The following is a 19,310-nucleotide window of genomic DNA, read 5'->3' as shown; positions in this document are numbered from 1 at the left end:
AATGTTTGTGAAAGAAGTAACTGGAACATCTTATAACAAATAAATCTGTTATACTTGTTTAAAATGAATATTAAATGCTTAATACTTGTTTCAGGAGCTGCTGACTGCTGAGTTTGCACAGTGATGGAAAATCATGGTAAGAAAACCAAATTTTATGTTACGATTAAATATTTTATTTGTTTGACTAGATTAATTTGTGTGGAAAAGGTTTACAACAAACACAAAGAGAAGCTTCTGTAGTTTAACAGAAATGCCATCTGATAATATGAGGATGCCCATATAGGGACTGTCCTTGTGACGCATAGCTCCATTTATCAGTACAGCTATCTGATTGGCTCATACCCAGAAGACACACCCGTAGGTGAGTCGAGCTGCTGGTTTCACTCACTGCAGTGTGGCCTTGTGTCTAATTTCACTACTGATCGTTTCACCCTGTAGACGTCTTAGTATCACCATCCCATTCATTTAGCCCTGAGGATCTTTTGTTCTAGACTGAATCGTTATTCATCTGTGAAAACATAGCTGGGATGGCTGTGCAGTCTGAATATAGTTGTGAGAAAACTTTTTTTGTCTATCACGTTGATGGTAAACGCTGTTTACCTTCAAACAAGAATGTGTTTTCTGTACTTTCAGTATATCTTGTGTTTAAGTTTTAGAACATTTGTGGCCATATTCTAAGAAGTAATCTCATATTACTTTAATTCATTGAAGTGCCACAATAGGGCAGAGCATAGCTGTATGTATGGCCCAGATAACTGGGCCATGGTGGAGAAGATTAAGGAAGCTCGATCTACTCATCCCTGCCTGGCACTGTGGCCAAGCAGTAAAAATAAACTGCACTTCCTCCTCAGGTCTGCTCTAAAAGTGATGCTATTGAGAAACTGACAGGCTCACATGTTTTTATGTTTCGATCCGCAGAGCTCTTTCATCATGATGAATCATTCTACATGTTTGTGTTTTGGGGTTGTCATTGTGACAGCAGTGTGGGTTTTTCTTTTGAGTAATTGAGTTAATATTTTCAGAATTTTCAAGCTGCTTGAAAACCCAAAGTGCTTGTCTCCATCTGCCACTGTGCTTCTGAAATAGTGGGAAGTATTTAAGTACCATGATAGTACTCTACAGTAATTGCCAAAGGTGTTATCATCCTGTTTGTTTTGTTAGGATTTCAAGGATTGTTGTGCTAACTACTGTCCTTGTACCAATAAGCCCACTTGTGTTTGTGCATTCCACGCATTCCTGTGTCAGAGTTGTGTTGCTGCATTTTGACTGTAGAGGGTGCTACCGTGTGGGCCACATTTTGAAGTCAGCTTCTTTTGGAGTTTTTATGTCCTTAAAACATACGGATTGTTCTCTCGCTCCTCTTCACTTTAAATATTTCTTGAATAACCTCAAGTTTAAGCTTGCTATATACAGTACAATGGAAGTAGCACGCTATTATTCCAGTGCTGTTTTAACTTTTCTTATCTCCCTATCCTCAATCCTTTAACATTATGTTTGGGTTTTTAAAATCATGAACATGTTGTTACAGTAGACTCCTCTGTTCTTTGAGTAGACTTCGAACGACTTCTGCCAACTAAACTGTTTCTGAGTCACAGTAGAAAAAATGAACATGCTTTTTTTTTTGTAATGTTTATCTGTCGGCTTGAAAGAGGGAACTCTACTAACTCTCACACAATGTGTAATTCAGTCATGCTTCCCCATCTGGCACTTATGAGGACAGATGTGAGAGTAATGTCCTTAGACAGCATTTACTGGATTTTAATAAGAGGTGTAGCATATTAAGTAAGAAGCAAGTGTGAACTCTACATTGGGTTGTTTTTTTCCCTGTAACCAGCTTTGATTAATTTGAAACAAAAACATTTGCACTAGAGAGCTATTGGTGTGAAGCGGAGTTTCACATCATTGCTTTAACGGACAATCCACAGGGAGTTACTGGACACCTGCACTGTGCCATTTCCTCTGCTCTGCCACTGAGCTCCACCTTGGCTCAGCTCACCTTCCACTTCTCAAGTTACCTCACCCTGCAGATCCCGCCCCCTTGCCCTTAAGGCAGTAATGTTTTGTCACTCTGTAAATTGGTAGAAGTGGGTGGTCCCATTGCGTTTGAAATCCCTCTATCCTTGATGTCTGATCCGGCCAAGCTTCAGAGATCTCCTGCTTTGAACTTTGCCCTCAAAAAATCAGTTCTATGGAATGAAAGGCACTCCAGACTGCTGGATTATCTTATTGGTGTACCTTATTTATGAAGTCAGTGCTCCAAGAAGGGAGGGACCAAAGAACTGAGTGAGTGTGTTTGTGTTTTAAAGTGAGAGAGAAGGAGGGAGGGAGGGTGTGAGAGAGAAATAACATAAGCTGAAGGGAGGGCAAAGACTGTAGAGACTGAACGACGCAAGTGAGCAGTCAAGACAGTGTTGAGTTACAGGAGCTCTGTCTGTTTGGAGGAGAGCGAGGTGGCTTTAGTCTTACTTCTGCTGCCGCTGGCCTCAGGAGAGGCAGCGCCTGGCAGCCCAGGAGGGACAGAAGCCATAGTATGGGACACAGTGCTAGCAGCGAAACTGTGGCCCAGCAACAAGCCCAACACAACACGGGTGAGTCCAAGGCCAGACGCTCAGCACTTAACAGCTGTCATGAACATACCTTTGACTAGTTTTAACTGAGGAACAAATCTGGCAGCCAGAGGATATCATGTTGGATGGAGTATACAGAAACAGGTGTCTTCAAAGCAGAGAGAAACTAAAAGGCAGCAGGCACAGACAGGTGTAGAAGTATGCATGCAGATGGAATGTGGCGATTGTGAAATGTGCAAGCCACACAAAACTCTCTCTGTCTGCACTCATCTCCGAGTGGAACCTTATCTGAAAACCGAGATTTGGGGGTACAAGGCACCAGCTGACTCCAGCTCGCTGCATGTTTTAACTCAAACGACTTGACTCCTCGAGCCTTCCTATAATTCACAAGTCTACAGGAAACCATAAGTCTCAGTGTCTTTGGTTAAGCAAACAGCAGATCAAACACTGAGAACTGTTTTTTGCTGTTAGTAGGAAAGTCTGCATCTGGACTCACACAATTCTTACTAACAATGCAGCTCATCATTTTTATTTTATTTTTTTATTTTAAATCGAGCATCTGTATACCACTGGAGTGTTTCCTTTCTTTTGAACAATATCTCAAAGCAGTGTGTCAGTCCTGGTCTGATGTGATGTGGTATTCTGCTGGATAGTTTCCCTTTAAACATTTTGTAACACTCGTTCCTCTGCAAAACAAGTAACACGAGAACATCTTCTTTGCTACATATTTGCTCTCCATTTTTGTCTCTGGTGTGCTGTTCTGTGGAGTTGCTATTAGTGTGTCATGACTGGCATGACTCATATGGACAGCTTGACTAGAGGACTACAGGGTATTACCAGCTAGTTAGTATAGGTTTAAGGCTTTTATAACTCTTTCAGGTGACTGGGAAAAGCTTTTCTGTTCATAGCTGGTTTATTAAAGCAAATCGGTAGCTTGGACAGATTCTGACTGCTCGCTCAGGGAGCATTAGTAGCATGCCATTTTTTCCTCTTGACTGTGGCTCTCAGAGGTCACTGCCTTTAGGTCTTTGCTCACTCAGTGAGAAGCTGCCTTGTCCAATTGGTTTGCTGTAACACAAGGTCACCATGCCATATTTCTGACCACTTCGGTGATCTCCTAGTCTACTGCCACCCTGCCCCTCCTATTGAACTCAAAGTGTCAGGAATAGCTGTGAGAGCAAGTGATGAGTGCAGAGAGCACATAGGATAGGATTCCACACATGCATCCAACAGCCTGGTCACAACATACTTATTGAAATATATCAAAAGAAACAAATGTATTCACTTATATTTTCGATAATTTCAGCTGTGATGACTGTAATGACTGCTGTCTGACATTTTAACTTCAAATGTCTTTTGTCTGGCCAACAGTCTGAATTCTGTTATTTAAGAAAGTCAAAAAGAAAATAGTCTAAAAGGAAAAAGAATATCAATATTATCCAGATTATCAGCTGGATGTTCCATATTGGTCCTGTTGAATAACTTGTGCAGATAAGATGACATAGTGATGTCATCAGCTAGTTTTTAGCTGCTGTGTCACAAAAAAAAAAAAAAAAGGATAATGGACACAATGAAGAATAAATAAAACTGCACTGGTATTGGCCAAATGAAATGGTTGCTGTCTTACTATTATGGTAAATGGCCTGTATTTGTATAGCGCTTAACTTAGTCCCTAAGCGCTTTACACATCCAGTCATCCACCCATTCACACACTGGTGATGGCAAGGTACGTTGTAGCCACAGCCACCCTAGGGCGCACTGACAGAGGCGAGGCTGCCGGACACTGGCGCCACCGGGCCCTCTGACCACCACCAGTAGGCAACGGGTGAAGTGTCTTGCCCAAGGACACAACGACCGAGACTGTCCAAGCCGGGGCTCGAACCGGCAACCTTCCGATTACAAGGCGAACTCCCAACTCTTGATGTCCTTACATGCAACAAATGCAGAGCCACACAGTGTCACCGATGTGACTTAAAGAATGCTTGTTAATATTACTGTACAACTTCATCTAAGTTGGCTCTGTGACGCGAAGTGTGAGAGGAAAATGCTTCTTGAAAAGGGGACATGGTGGAATGCTTTCCTGCCTTGTGATGGATGACACAGTGTAGTGTGGGAATATGTAGCTTTGAATTAATGTTGCGATTGGTGACAAATTGCATGCATAGTTGTATATATATCAATGTAGAAGTTACTCAGTATTACAATGATTAATCTAAAACTGGTAATGTCACTGATGCTGGAACTGAGCCACTTGAGTAATTGCTGTATATATGCACCATTTGCTGTCAACAAACATTGATCCACGATTTTGTCTTATGTAGTCTAATCACATAATGGAGAATTAATAGGCTGCTCTGTGAATATGCAGATTTTAACTTGTATCAGAAATGTCAAACCTGTGATGGCCCTACTTTCGCACTGTTGGTTGGGACTGTTATTTCAGAAAATAAATGTCTATTTTGAATTTAAATTTGAATTGTGTCCCATGAATTGCCAGAAAACCTTCGCGCGTGTGCTCAGCCTGATGAGCTTTTTGATAGTCAAAAGCAGGATAGATGGGACTGAGCATGGGAAGTACTTGGAACATTGAGTTGGGTTTCGTTTTATGAGTAAAAAGAACTGTAGTAGACCAAAATATGCTCCCTCTTGACTCAAAGCCAAGAGATGAGATATGGAAATCTACTCAGTGTGTCCAACTATTGGCTCAAATTGTAGCTGCCCATGGCACACACACCATCGTTATTCTGATGGTCAAACAAGCAGCCAAAAAGGATGGTAGGACTCTTCTGCAAAGAGTGCGCTCATGTATTCACCTAGTGAGAATGAGACCCTCTACAAGATACAGAATGACACAATAATTACTAATGCAAATTAATTAATGCGTTATTTATAAAAGTTACACAAAATGCTCTCAAATAATGTGTTTATTTTTTCTTCTAAAATATCACTGTGGCAGAGTAGACACAATTTTTCCTTTAGAGTGGAGTCATTGACTTTGTAAATGGTAAATGTCAGTGTTATGATAACATAATATATTCTATGTGAATATACAGCATATGAAGTTTTAGCATTGAAGTGCAATTTGATTTGCATGGAAAAATAACCTGAGCTTTTATTGGGAACTATGAGAGTTTCAGGATGACAGACACGGAGCATCCCCATGTTGTTGTGGTTACTCATTGTTACACATACCACAGTCATGCATATATGCCACAGTCTCTGAGGAGAGTGAGACACTGTTGTCTAAGCCTGACATTACTCTAAGCAGTATGCATGATTTCATGTCTACAATGTTATTTTTCACTGTGGTCATCAGAATAACTTTGTTTTAAGTAATGATTTTTATTTACATTTTTTTCTGGTCTACATGGGAAAATTATGTGGTAAATATGTGAATCTGTGGCTCAGTGCATCAGAGATGAACATTTTAAAAGCAGCGGCAGATTCAAATTTGCCAACCTGATGGAGTCATTAAGATGTGATGGGGCTTGATTATTCAAGGCCTTGTTTGTGAGGAGAAGGATTTTAAATTTAAATCTGGATTTAACAGGTAGCCAATGAAAAGAAGCCAATATAAGAAAAATGTGCTCTCTCTTTCTAGTCCTGGTCAGTACTGTTGCTTCAGATTCTGGATTGACTGAAGGTTTTTTAGGACATTCTGATAATAATTAAAAAAAAAATTACAGTAGTCCAGCCTAGAAGTAATAAACTAGTTTTTTAGCATCACTCTGAGATGGGATGTTTTTGTAATTTTAGAGATATTGTGCAAATGGAAGAAAGCAGTCATATATAGTTCTGTAATATGTGCATTGAAGGACATATCATGGTCAAGAATGACTCGGTTTTATCAGAGTTTAGAAGCGGTCTCTGCTGCAACTTCTCTGCCTGTTCTGGTCTCCTCTGTGCCTTTCTCTCTTTTTTTTTTTTTTCTTTTGTGAAAAGGCTTTAGCTGAACTGATAACTAAGGGTGTTATAGGCTGGCCTCCCTACTTCCCATTATGAATCCTATTGATCATATTTGGGGCAGTGTTGCATTTTAATGCCCCCTTAGCATCATTAGTCACTAGGTCAACCTGCTTTGCAACAAAGCTGGTGGAATCCCAGATATTTTTCATTGAATGCTGTTTGTCAATCCCCCGTCAATCAACACAGGCAGCTGGGTTGGAGCTGCCGGAGAGAGTGTCTCCTGTGAGATTGTTGGGTGGTCAGAGATGGGAGAGTTTCAGATGTGACTTGGCCTTTGATCAACAGTGACACACTGATGTCTGAACACGCCTGCCCTTAATAAACAATTCTTTCATGAGATCATTCAAAAAACATCCGGGCTTGAGCCATGGATGACCCCCCCCCCAAGGATTTCAGAGACAAATGGTGGGGGGTTGGTCATTAAATGCCATTTTGAAATATTCTGTCAGTTAACAGTTTGATGGATGACCCTGCTGCAAATATTTCATCAGGTCGTTATAAATTAAATGCATACAGATCTGTGTCAGAGGCAGCCCTGTTAGTGTGGCTGTGGTAGATCAGTATTTTTTGATAGCTTGTGGTTAACACCAACACTAGGGCTGGGCCATATCATACTGTTCACGGTAATACCGGTATAATGTTGGGCAACAATAAGACAATGAAATATCGCAATAGAATATGGGTAAAACGCACATGTGCACTGCTTTTGTTTTCATACGCACATGGAGGAAAAAGCATGGCGGCGACGGAGAATAAGAAGGGCGAAAGCGGATCGTTGAATGAAACGGATGAACCAGAATTTGTTTGTAAAAATGCTGCTACTTCAGTGGTGTGGGACTGGTTTAGCTTTCGTCCGTCAGATACACACCAAAGCACTATTTTTGGTAGAGCATGCTTAAAATCAATCCTTTGATTTTTCTGAAAATCGTCAGCACCCCTTATAATCCCGTGTGCCTTATGTATGAATTCTGGTTGTGTTTACCGACCTCGAAACGATTTTATGTGGTACACGGCGCTCGAAAATCTGTCAAATGTTTTAGTACGACTTTGCTGAGCTACGAACCCGCACCGCTTGATGGATTGTCGGGGCATTACGGCTATCGTAGGCAGGCGCCTCGCGGAGTGATACGTACTGTGCTTCAACATAATATTACCGTATTGTGTGTGTGTATAACCTCTTTAAGTTTCGTGGACATTATACATGGTCATGCTGAGGATATGTCGGCCAATTTCCACTGGAAATGCCTTTTGGTTAAACTGTCAGCAAGGAATTTGCATTTTCACTGTTAAATTTTTATATAACTTTAATGCACATAAAAAAAACAAAAAAAAAAAACAGCTGCTTGTTTAAGTGAAAATACATTTATTTATTTTTTTTCTTTAGCACTAATAAAGTTGTGGAGTTGTAAAGTATTTTGTCTAGTGTCAATTATATCGTCAGTTATATTGTTTTTGCAATTTTTCAAATGTATATCGTGATAAATATTTTTGGTCATATCGCCCTGCTCTAACCAATACAACACTTTAATTATTTAAAAAAAAGTAATTTAAAAAAAGTTAATAGTTTGTCAAGGTAGCCGTCTCTGCTAATCATAGTATAAACCCATCCAGTACTGTGCCTGGACTTCCCTCCTATGAAACAATGTTATTGTTATACTTACAGTATGTGCTGCTGTCTTCCCTAAGAAAAGACATTGTCTCGATGCATCATACGGTGCTCAAAAACCTGTGTGTGTGCTTTTTACCATTGAAGGTGCCTTTCCAGATCTGCCAGTTTTATAGACACAAATAGACTGTTAATAACAAGAAGCATCAATGTGTTCCCAAACCATTTAAAATTTTTCATTGGTCTTATGACAGAGCAGTTTTTTCCACATTGCCTCGGTCCATTTTAAATGAGTTTGGGCCTCAAGAATACTTTGGCAATTCTGGATCATATGGCTTCTTCTTTCCATGACAGTGCTTCAAATTGTGGATGGCATGGCAAACTGTGGTTAGACAGAGTGATTTCCTAAGCTGTTGCAGTGATTATTATTATTATTATTATTATTATTATTATCATCATCATCACAGAATCATTTCTGTTATTAACGCTGTGGGCCTTCGTGCCCAAAGATCATGGACATTCAATACTGATTTTTCTGCATTATCCCTCCAGGATTTGATCCAGATTTTCAGACTTTTTGTCTTTTATTCCCCTCGGGGGTGGAGCACAATGTTCTGAGGACTCTGACCAATGGCCACATTTATCTAAACCCTGTGCCACACCGGTCACAGCTCAGTTTCTCACTGTGAGGCATGTTGAGATAAGAAAATTATAAGAATTTTGAATTGGTGACTAATGACTAGTTTGCCGATCTGTTAGTTTGACCTTTGCCCGGTCTGGCTGAGTGTGAAATGTAACCGAAATGCTGAGTATAGCATTTTTAAGAAATTCTCTCTGGACCTGTTCCTGAAGGAACTTGTTGGGTATGTCATTGACTGCCAAAATATAAAATGAACTCATTTATAGTAGAGAGGGATGCATAAAATGTGTAGTGTAACCGCTACAGCTAAATAAGCACATTTTAAGATTCCTTTCAGGGACATTAAACGTTGAAATGCCACAGGACTTCCTGTCACTGTCTGCCATGCTCCAGTGCAGTATTGTGTAACAGTTATAACTGCTGCCGACTCACCGCCTAAGAATTATAATGGTAGATTCACACCCACTTATGGCTTTCTCGGGATTTTCAAAACTCCTCTTCTGGAATGCTCCTGTTCTAGAATGGGGGTGGCTGTAGCTCAGGTGGTAGAGCGGTCACCTACTCACAGGAAGGTTGGTGGTTTGATTCCAGGCTCCTCCAGTCTACATGCCAAATATCCTTGGGCAAAATACTAACCCCACGTTGCCCTCCAATGCATCCATCGGAGTGAGAATGCGAGTGAATGCAAGATAGAAGCACTAAAAACCTTAGATCAAGTGCTTGTGTGAATGGTTATGATTGGGTGAATGCGCAAGTTGTATAAAGCGCTTTGAGTGCTCAGTGAGAGTAGAAAAGCGCTATTTTAGAATCAGTTCATTTACCAATTCTGACTCAGATATGTACTTTTTCCCCTTAAAGCCAAGAATATTTCAGGTTTTCAGTTTGATAGTGGTGGTGTGACAAATGGAGGAGAATACCACATGGTCTTGAGTCCCCACTGTCACCTTAGTGGCAAAAAAAACCCCCCACATTAATTCACACCACCCTGTAAATAGTAGGAGGTGGAGGAGTGGAATTTGGACTAGACTTGTTTAGAGGTTAGTGTTTTCATTATGGCAGTTAATAAGGCAGCCCTGCCTTACATTTGAAATCTAACTCCACTGGTGCAGCCTGTAAAGACTGTTTAGTTTTTACATTAGACGGTTGTATGTTCTCAAAATAAGGGATAAGTGTGACACTGGATTAATGTGTGAGGGTGTTGTCATGAGTTGAAATTGTTTTTCTGTGTCCTGTTCATGCAGATGATGAGGTTGACCTACAACAGAGCACAAAAGGAGGTGAGGAGGGCAGCTCTGGTGGAGGAACGCCTCCAGCTAAACGTAAAGGCAAGTTTTCCAAAATGGGAAATATCTTCAAGCCCTGGAAATGGAGGAAGAAGAAGCCAAGTGACAAGTTCACAGAAACATCCATAGGTATGGTTACTACAGGATTTTGTCGCGTTTGCATGTTGTGTAAATCATTACATCGTGCTTAATGTATGTGTTTTTACTTTTTGTTTTAGTTTTGGAGAGGAAGATTTCAGTTAGGAAAAGCCGCCAAGAGTTAATAGCAAAAGGCGTTCTAAAGGACGACCCAGAGAATGGTAGGTAGACCTGTAATACGCATTCTGTGGCTGAACTGGATCCAACTTTAATGACACTCGTTTCACTGTTTTGACAGAGAGTAATGAAGTGAACCACTCCAAAGCTCCACCAGTTAAAAATGGTCACCCTGTGCCAATGGATGTGGACAGATTCTCAGAAGCGGGGGTGCGAGTGTCTCGAGGGGAGTCGGACATTAAGGTGAATTCCAGGCTACCCCAACTAGATGAACGTCGTAACCGAGTGCCGTCTGACGCTTCTCGAAGTAACCGGGCACCGCTGGATGTGGACACTCATGCACGGCTCGCTGTTGATGTAGACAAACGAAGCCGTCTGCCATCAGATATTGATAAGAAAGGAGGAACTCTACCTCGAGGGTCTCAACAAGATGATAGATACCGCAGAGATGAGAGAAGAGACGGCAGAGATGAAAAGAAGGACAGGGAAGAAAGGGATAGGCGAGAGGAAAGAGAAAGGGATGGTGGAGTTGACCGGAGAGAAGATAGAGACTACAGAGAAAGGCGAGAATGGAGGGATGAAAGGACAGATAGAGACAGAGAACGGCGGGACCGGGACGAGCGTGAGAGGCGGGACCGGGACGAGCGTGAGAGGCGGGACCGCGACGAGGACAAGAGGCGGGACCGCGACGAGGACAAGAGGCGGGACCGCGACGAGGACAAGAGGCGGGATCGGGAGGACCTTGAAAGAAGGGATCGGGATGAGAAGGAGCGTCGAGTACGTGAAGAGAAGGATAGGAAAGACAGAGATGAAAGAGAACGACGAGAGCGGGATGAGAGGGACAAGAGGGATAGGGACGACAGGGAAAGGAGAGACAGGGATGAAAGAGAACGCCGCGAGCGGGAGGACAGAGAAATTAGGAAGCGTGATGAAAGAGAAAAAAGGGATGACAGAGACAGGAGAGAAGAGAGGGATCGGCGTCCCGAGAGAGACTGGCGAGAGAACAAAGATGACAGGGACAGAGAAAACCACGAGAGGAAAGATGCTCGAGTAGAGAGGGAGGACAAACGGGATAACTGGGCCAAAAGAAATGAGAGAGAGAGGCCAGGACCCCAGCGGTCTGTGGACAACTTTCAGCCTATCATCAGGCCTGCCTCTGAGATTGACTTGAGGCCTCCTCTCCAGAAGAGCTCCTCAGAGGAAAGCAAGAAAGTTCGCCCTGCGTCAGAGTCTGACCGAAGGAGCACCCTGCCCAGATACGTAGCCCCTGCAGAGTTCAGAGAACGATCAGGTGAGGTCTCTCTCTCAGAAGCCTTTAGTGATACCCAAGTTGTTTGATCTGCTTTTTGATAACTCACTGAAGGAAACTTGAAAAAGTGCATTTTGGACAAACTGAAAGTTCGTCTATATCACCGTTTGGTTTAGGTGGCTGGCCAGAACATCTTACAGTAAACGGATGGGTTCCTTTTAACTTACTTTTTGATACCAGTCTCATCTTTCAGCTTCCTTTTGTGTCAAAATATATTTCTTACATACTCACCAAATGTTAATTTGACCTTCTACTTGCTCAAGGAATGAAAACCACAATTCAACACAAAATATACTAAGGTGTGGTTTGCAGGTTTAATTTCAACCTTTTGTCATGTTATGACCAACATGGCCATGTTTGATAATTGCGATTTCATGAAAATGTGACTGCACTGATGTGCTTGAGCTTTCTGTGTCAAGTAAAGAGCAGTCACTCTGGACATGAACCAGCACACAGTGATCTGATCATGAAAGGTTTACCCACAATGCACCTTTTGAAGTTGTCTGCAGTGAATTATCAAAAATACATCCTGAAATTGTGCAGTTTTGCAGTACAGATGCTCAGCTTTCTGATGAAGTCTTGCCTGCCTTTTTTTTTTTTTAAGTTATTGTACAAAAGACAGCTGATTCACGTTGTAGGCACTGATTTTTTTTAATTTATTTTTTTAAATTGAATAACTCCTGTAGGCCTGTGAGTGAGTAGTTGTTAGGAGCCAGTAGTGTGTGTAGCACATGTCTGGATTTCACAAGCTGCAAGTTTCCCATATTGTGTAAGAACAATGATTTTGCCTTATTTCATCTTAAACAACTTTTGCTTCTGCATCAGTGTAGTGGCACTTCCAGAGCCACTGTATCTGCATTTCATGTAGGGAAAAGGAGTTACTTACTAAGCTTGTAGTGACTTAAATGTTTCAAGTGGACTACTACCAAGGCAGTTTATTATAATCTAAGCATTTTTGTCTGCAAGTTAAATTATCTGTTGGTTGATATTTTGTTATCGACCAACAGATACGATGGCAATTCAAATTTGCTGTCGTATCTGTTGTTTACCTGTTTAGTTGATGAAACCAATTTGAATCTGCGATGTAATTTCTTGTGTCTGTGCCTGTTTTCTTAATCAGTGGATGCTTAGCTATGATGAAACCGCTGCTAATCAGTGTCCTGATGGTGTTGCAAAGGCATTTTTCGTAAATGACTAAACCCTTATTTTGATGGGCTAATGAAGATGAACCGGTAAATGCTGAGCTTAGATACATGAATCTAGGTGAACACGAAAAGCGGGAAAACAAATCATTAAGACCCCTCCGTGCATCTTTGATCCTCCTCCTTGTCTGCTGTGTGTGATTTTTTACATCATGTGATTCACGTTGCCTCTCATCCTCTAATAATTGCAGAACCTTGATCTGAGTTGCCCTCCCTCTGGTTAAGCTCTATTATTTTATAAGCCTGACTCGGGCATCAGCTTCTCCTTCAGCGTTCCCTTTCATGTTTCCTGTTTATGCAGCAGCATTTTGTGTTCATGCAGCACCTTATTGTGACCTTGTCTTTAATGTGTGTGTGCGCGTGTGTGTTTGTGTGTGTGTCTACCCCCTCTGTAGAGTCTGCTGGTGTCCGCTTCACCCCTGACACTCCTCCAACACAGGACTCGCAGCAATTGCCTCTCCCACCCAAACAAGCTTTGCTCCCCCCCAAGTTCCTCGCTAGTCCTATCTATGAGTCCACCAGGAGTCCGACCCCCTCCTCGTCTTCATCCTCTTCGTCTTCGTCTTCCTCCTCCTCTGCTGCTGTATCTATAGCCAAACCCCCAAGGACGGTGTCCCTAATTATAGATGACGCTTCCCGACCTTCCCTCATTGCTGCTTCCTCAACTGACTCTGACACACCGCCCCCCGTTCCTCCCCATGCCAAACAGCCTCCTGTCCCCCCACCCAAACCCACCAACCGCAACAGCAACCCTGCACTGCTTGGTGAGTTTGTTGCCTGCTTCTGCTGTTTTACATTGTTTGTTTTTACAGGATTCATCAAACGAAATCCCAAAATGGCCTTTTTAGGAGCAAGTACAAAGACGACAGAGGGAAGATGTTTTGGTTTTTAGAAAAAGAGGCTATTAAATGACATTTCAATGCTGGGTTTAAAGTGTCGCTGACTGTAGTAGTGGTACTTCTGGTGGAAAAATAGAATAATGGAAAGGTGCAGGTGGACATTGTTCCTTAGGTCACAGGTCAAACTCTGGAGATCAGTGAGTGTTTCAGAGTTTTTCCCCCGTTGTTTATGGGAAAGGTATGTTATACATGACCAGATATGTCTTTCTACAGACTTCAGCAAATACATGGTGCTGGACACTTTTAGCTACTTGGAATAGACAGGGCCCAAGTCTGGGGTTTTTTTGCTGTTAGAAAGGATATGTTTGCAAAGTCTTTGTTTAATTCATCATATTTACATGGAACATTAGGTAAATACTATTTGCCATAGTAAAGGCTCTGCCTTCATAGAACCGATCTGTCATTAAAGTCATTATTACAACTGTAGTTCACGTTAAAATAGATGCTGTGAAAAAGGCCTTGTTCAGTGACTTGTATATGAATAACAGCGTGATTATGACTTCGTTTCATATTTAGATCTTGCAGGTTTGACTATTAGCGAATTCAAAGACATTGTGATTCTATCTGAAAGAATTGAATAGAATAATCCTTTAATTGTCCCACAAGGAGAAATTTGGTTGTAACAGCAGCAGAATAAAAGCACATATACAAACACAACAGAAACATACACAACGTTTACAGAAGAAAATATTTACATCATGGAAAATAGTTACAATAACAGAGTACTGTACAGTTATTAAGATTAAAGTATAGGTGTTTTTTTTAATATATGTATAAACTGAGAAAAGTAATGTGCAAGTAAAAATAGTCCATATAAGTAGATAGAAGTGCTTTTTTTCCCCCTTGTCCTTCTTTCTTTCTGTTTTGGTCCTTACAGAAAAGGTTAGCTAAGCACTTAGCCAGGCCAGCCTAGAACCAAACATCTTGCTGCAACAGAGAGCTACAAATAAGGAAAACTGTCTCATAGTAATCACATGCTCATCCAAACACTGACTGTTGTTTGTCAAGGTCATTCTTGTTACCAGCTTGACTTTGACATTCAGGATCACACAAACACAAAACAATGCCTGATCAGTGATCTGCATACAGTCATGAACAGACATGTTAGTTAACTTCCTTTACATCTTTAGTTGTTGTTCTGAGCTGCTTGTCTGAGGTCACAGATCAGCTTTGTGCTTCATCCCACTTATAAGAGAATGACCACAGAACTAAGTTGTCTCCATTTATAGACATTTTCAATGGGCTGAATGTAGACTGATGACTTCAACCTTTTCCAGCTAATTTCTCTCTTTGGTGAGGCATGCTCTAACCCAAACCTCCATGTTTGCTAAACCCTTACTACAGTCAGCTTTTGTTATTGGCCAAAGGGCTCACATAGTTCAGAATCAGAAAGACTTCATTTGTCCCCAAGGGGCAATTAAGATAGTTCACGTAGTGATATATGCAATTAAAATCAATTGTGACTTAGATACAGGTGTTTCAGACCTCATTAAAAGTATTAAAAGCTCACAGTAGTAGAATTGCTCTTTAGTGGATTTGAAGTTGTAAATGTGCTGCTTTTACTTCACCATTTGAACATGATGTAATCCTGATATACAGAATATCCGTACTTGTTCACGGATGTCACTGATGTGTGTGCTTTCCAGTATGTCACCAGTTGTGAAGTTTCGGTGTTTCCGCTACTCTCAGTCGAGGAGACACGCACAAGCTTGCTCCTCTTATGCAGCATTAGTAGTATTGCACCGCAAGGCAGATTTATGGAAAAAAAAAAAAAGGATTGGCTTTTAGTATTTATCTCTTTGTCCCAGCATGCCACAGCTGCTCCTGTTTACAGCACTGTATCTGAAACCTGCTGATTCTCTGTGGCAGTGACACATTCCACTGCCTTTTGTCAAGCGTTGCACGTTACTGCAGTATATGATTGTGATAAAGAAAAGGTCTCATCTTCTGTTTTCAGTTTTCATTTCTGTTCCCTCTGTGATGCTTTGTTCCTACTTTTTAAGGCTGTGTTATATTAAAAACTATGCTGTGTGATGTGTAAATCATTTAATGACCAGTATTGTGCATTTGAGACTGATATTTACATTTAGGGTTTTAATTTAGACCTGCAATAAAAAGGCTGATGATGATGATGATAATAATAATATTGAGTCCAGCTGATATGTATATGTGATTGTAGCTGCTGCTGATGGGCCAGCCAAAATGAGAAGAAACATAATTTCCCTGTGATTTAATTCCCTGAACTGTCAGGAATGTTTACCACACCACACTTTAGTGGTTTTTTTTTTTTTTTTTTAAATGCAATGAGGAAAGTGCTTATCTTTTGCTCTGAGATATTTTTCCACAGAAGTTGTTTACTGTGTAATGATGGATGTACACTCTGCTTCTGGCAAAGTAAAGCCAAGAAACCATTATCTGAACCCCCTCCCTCTCATATTCATCTCCCAACTTGGAATGTAAACCCAGCCCTATCCCTGACATCTCCACTCATTTTTGCCAGCTTCCACGTTGAACAGGGGCTCTAAGGTCAGACAGCCTTGTTACTGGACCAGCTGGAGACGCCAGAGTGAGCTCGGCCTCTACTTTTCTCTACCCTTGTACCTGCGTCACAGGGCTGGCCAGTGCTGCTCAGGTACCCAGAGGGGCGCCACAATCCCGGTCTGTTGTAGTAAAGCCTGGAGAGAGGTGGAATAGAGCCACAAACTTCATACAACAGGGAATACCTCACCTTCATTTAACCCCAGACCTCCATCGCATGTGTTTTGTGGTTGTAGCTGTTTTTTAGCTCAGCTAATGTATGGCAAAAAAGCTCTGCATGGAAATGTGGTGGGCATTTAATTCTCAAAATGCTCCAAGCGTGCTCATCACACTGGAATGTTCATTAAAAGCCTGCTGATACAGCTAATACCTGTGTTACCCTCCACTGACTCAGCAGCCAGCTCTGAATTAACAGGAACATCTCTCCCTCACTAAAAATGACAGATTTGCTTTTTGTTCATTTTTGTTAATAAAACTAACCATACTCATTTACAGATTGAATGTGCGTCTAAACCTGCTCATGATAGGTTGTATATGTTGTCATCATGCTTTATAACAGGTACTGACTTGTTGTTGATTCTCTTTTTAACAGCAGAGCTTTCACAGGCTGGCTCTGGTGTAGGTGTTGTCCCGGTACCAACCAAACGCTCTCCGCCAACCCCACCAAAGAGGACAACCCCTGTCATCAAGCACCTTTCTGTGGATCCTTCTCCTCCCAGTCAGACCCCAGAGTCTGCCACCCGTGAGCCCTCCCCTGCCCCTGTTCTGGTGCCCCCTGCTGTCCTGAAAGGAAATACCACAGAGGAGAAGACAAATGGAGCAGTTCCTGAGACCTCCACTGAGCCTCTGCTTTTACCGCCCACCCACATACCTCCATCTCCCCCCAGGGTTCAGTCGCTCCAGCCACCCAGCATCCCCTCCACAGGTCCCATCCCCACGACGCAAATTAACCCGCCGAGCCCAACCACCGAGCCACCCAGCCAGCCTCCACTCCTCCCTCTGCATGTTCGCATCTCTAGGGCTCTGGCCAGTCCCGGTGCACCTCAGCCAAACCCAGACGGTTCCCATAGAGCCCACTCACTGCTGTTTGAGGTACCACCAGCGCCCACAGAAGTGGGGCTTAACTCACGGCACTCTCTCCCCATCACCATCGAACCACTTAGGCTGTAAGTGCTCCATATGCTTCACATTATGCACTCATTATATAGTGACCAACACTGGGTAGGCACAGGTTTTATTTTTATTTATCTGTTTGGAATATGCAGATGCATAACAAATCAAGAGGCACATTTGGCTTTATTTTGGAAACGTAGCTTCATGACAGAATAGTTTGATGTGGGTTAATGTGCTTAAACCACATCATAATAATAAAACTGTTCAGAGTTTGAATGAGCTGCTGCAAACATAGTGTGTGGCTAAACTGTTATATCAAAATTAAACGCCTTTGAGTCTTCTATACAAATCGGTACAAACAGATGTTGTTTGATGGAGGCAAACGACCTCTGTTTTATTGCCTCAGCTGCGCACCAGGGATGGGCATTTCAAGCAGAAGTAGTTTTCAAATTCACAGCAAATATTTTATAATAGCACCCCACCCAATTGCTCCCAAATGCAATGTGCGGGTTTGTGACAGGGTGGGCTTATTGCTCTTTAACAGCTGCTGTGTTCCTTCACAGGCCAGAAGACGATGACTTTGACATTGAAGAGGAGATGCGCAAACTTACCCCTAAGCCGTCCAACCAGCCGGAGCTGGAGCCCCGCAGCAGGAGAGGTTTGATTGGAGACCCCAGAGTGTCCGTCATCCCTGAGGGTGGAGGCCCTGGAGACAGCGAGGAGGAGTCGGACTCAGATGGCCCCATCCTGTACAGAGAAGATGAAGAAAGTGATGAAGATGAGGAAGGCCCTCCAAGTAAGTTCCACTTGTAAAGTGACATTTAAAAATCCCACTTATCTTTAAGTACATTAAGATGAATAGAAAATAGTTTTCACCTCAGCTCACGGCCAAATTAGTGTCTCTCATTTCAGGAAATTGTTGTTTTCAATAAAAGCAAAGGATGTGATATGTAATACTTAAAATATCAGTGTAATGGGAAATACTTCCTAAAGCACTGACATCTTAAAGCTGTCAGGTTTATGGTTTCAATGTTCCTCAAGCATAATAACTGAAAACATTTAAATTAGTGGACGCCTGTTGTTCTCTTACTTTGCATAAGACTGTCAATAACCGATCTGCCAGTTTTTCCTCGTGATGCTCTGTTCTTTGGGAAAAAATTGTCTCACTTTGTAGATTTTTCTGGACACCACCTGCCAGAGGTCTAAAGGGCTGTTCATTATTTTTACTTTCTACGGGCAACAACAATTCTAAAGACATCAAGACTTTGAAAAATCATAAGAAGAAAGTGTACATGAAGCAAAGTCTCTGTCTTTTTTTCCTTTAATATTCTCTTCTGAATGCTTTGCTTTGCACACAGTTTATTCTAGTGGTCTTCAAGGACTTTTTACATACACGGAGCTGTGATTGGCTGCTTTGCTTTCACTCTAACTCACCACACCAGCACAGTTTCCTGCTTTAAAAATAATGATGATCTCATTAAGGTCAAACCAGCTATTAAATGTGGTTAGATGTTTCCTTGAATTCTGAATAAATTTTCCACGGCTTCTCCATCTATCCACTGTGTTAACCACACACGGTTACCATCCAGTTATTTTTTTTTTTCCTCTTAAAAAAAAAAAAAAAAAGCTACAACTATAACCAGAATTCCCGCATTCTTACTCATTAGTCCATATTTCTAGTTGTCAGATGTCCTGAGGTGTCTCTGCTGCTTTTGCTTTTCCTCTAAAGACAGCTTCAACCTTGACTGTATTTGAGGAAACATGAAGAAGTTACTGGATTTTTCTTCATGTCTTACCAATAACAGATGGACCAATAACAGTTTTCTTCACTGATTCAGATTCCTCAGATTTCTTTTCTTTCTTTTTTTGGGGGAAAATCATAGTTTTGTCGATTCAGATTTTCTTTCTAAGAACTTTGACTGACAGAATGTA

General features: G+C 41.7%; 1 protein-coding gene across 8 annotated transcripts in view; it reads left to right on the top strand.

Annotated features, from left to right (window-relative positions):
- The window catches only part of phactr4a (phosphatase and actin regulator 4a), a 33,840-nt gene that overhangs the window by 9,494 nt on the left and 5,036 nt on the right, over positions 1–19,310 (top strand). For 2 of the 8 annotated variants that reach the window (XM_013913749.1, XM_013913748.1), the window contains 8 exons: positions 95–136; positions 10,021–10,191; positions 10,281–10,361; positions 10,439–11,608; positions 13,224–13,592; positions 16,228–16,359; positions 16,858–17,431; positions 17,942–18,174. In XM_013913749.1, coding sequence (XP_013769203.1) covers positions 124–136; positions 10,021–10,191; positions 10,281–10,361; positions 10,439–11,608; positions 13,224–13,592; positions 16,228–16,359; positions 16,858–17,431; positions 17,942–18,174 — 2,743 coding nt within the window. In that variant the 5' untranslated portion in view covers positions 95–123. Of the gene's footprint in view, positions 1–94; positions 137–2,350; positions 2,589–10,020; positions 10,192–10,280; positions 10,362–10,438; positions 11,609–13,223; positions 13,593–16,227; positions 16,360–16,857; positions 17,432–17,941; positions 18,175–19,310 lie in introns of those variants that run through there. The other 6 variants (XM_005744676.1, XM_013913747.1, XM_013913746.1 and 3 more) reach the window with 6 other exon arrangements.

This window comes from Pundamilia nyererei, unplaced genomic scaffold (genome assembly GCF_000239375.1).
Source record: "Pundamilia nyererei isolate P.nyererei 1_Seehausen unplaced genomic scaffold, PunNye1.0 scaffold00148, whole genome shotgun sequence".
Taxonomy (NCBI): domain Eukaryota; kingdom Metazoa; phylum Chordata; class Actinopteri; order Cichliformes; family Cichlidae; genus Pundamilia; species Pundamilia nyererei.
Note: the sequence above shows the minus strand (reverse complement) of the source record. Positions and strands in the feature narration are given on the sequence as shown.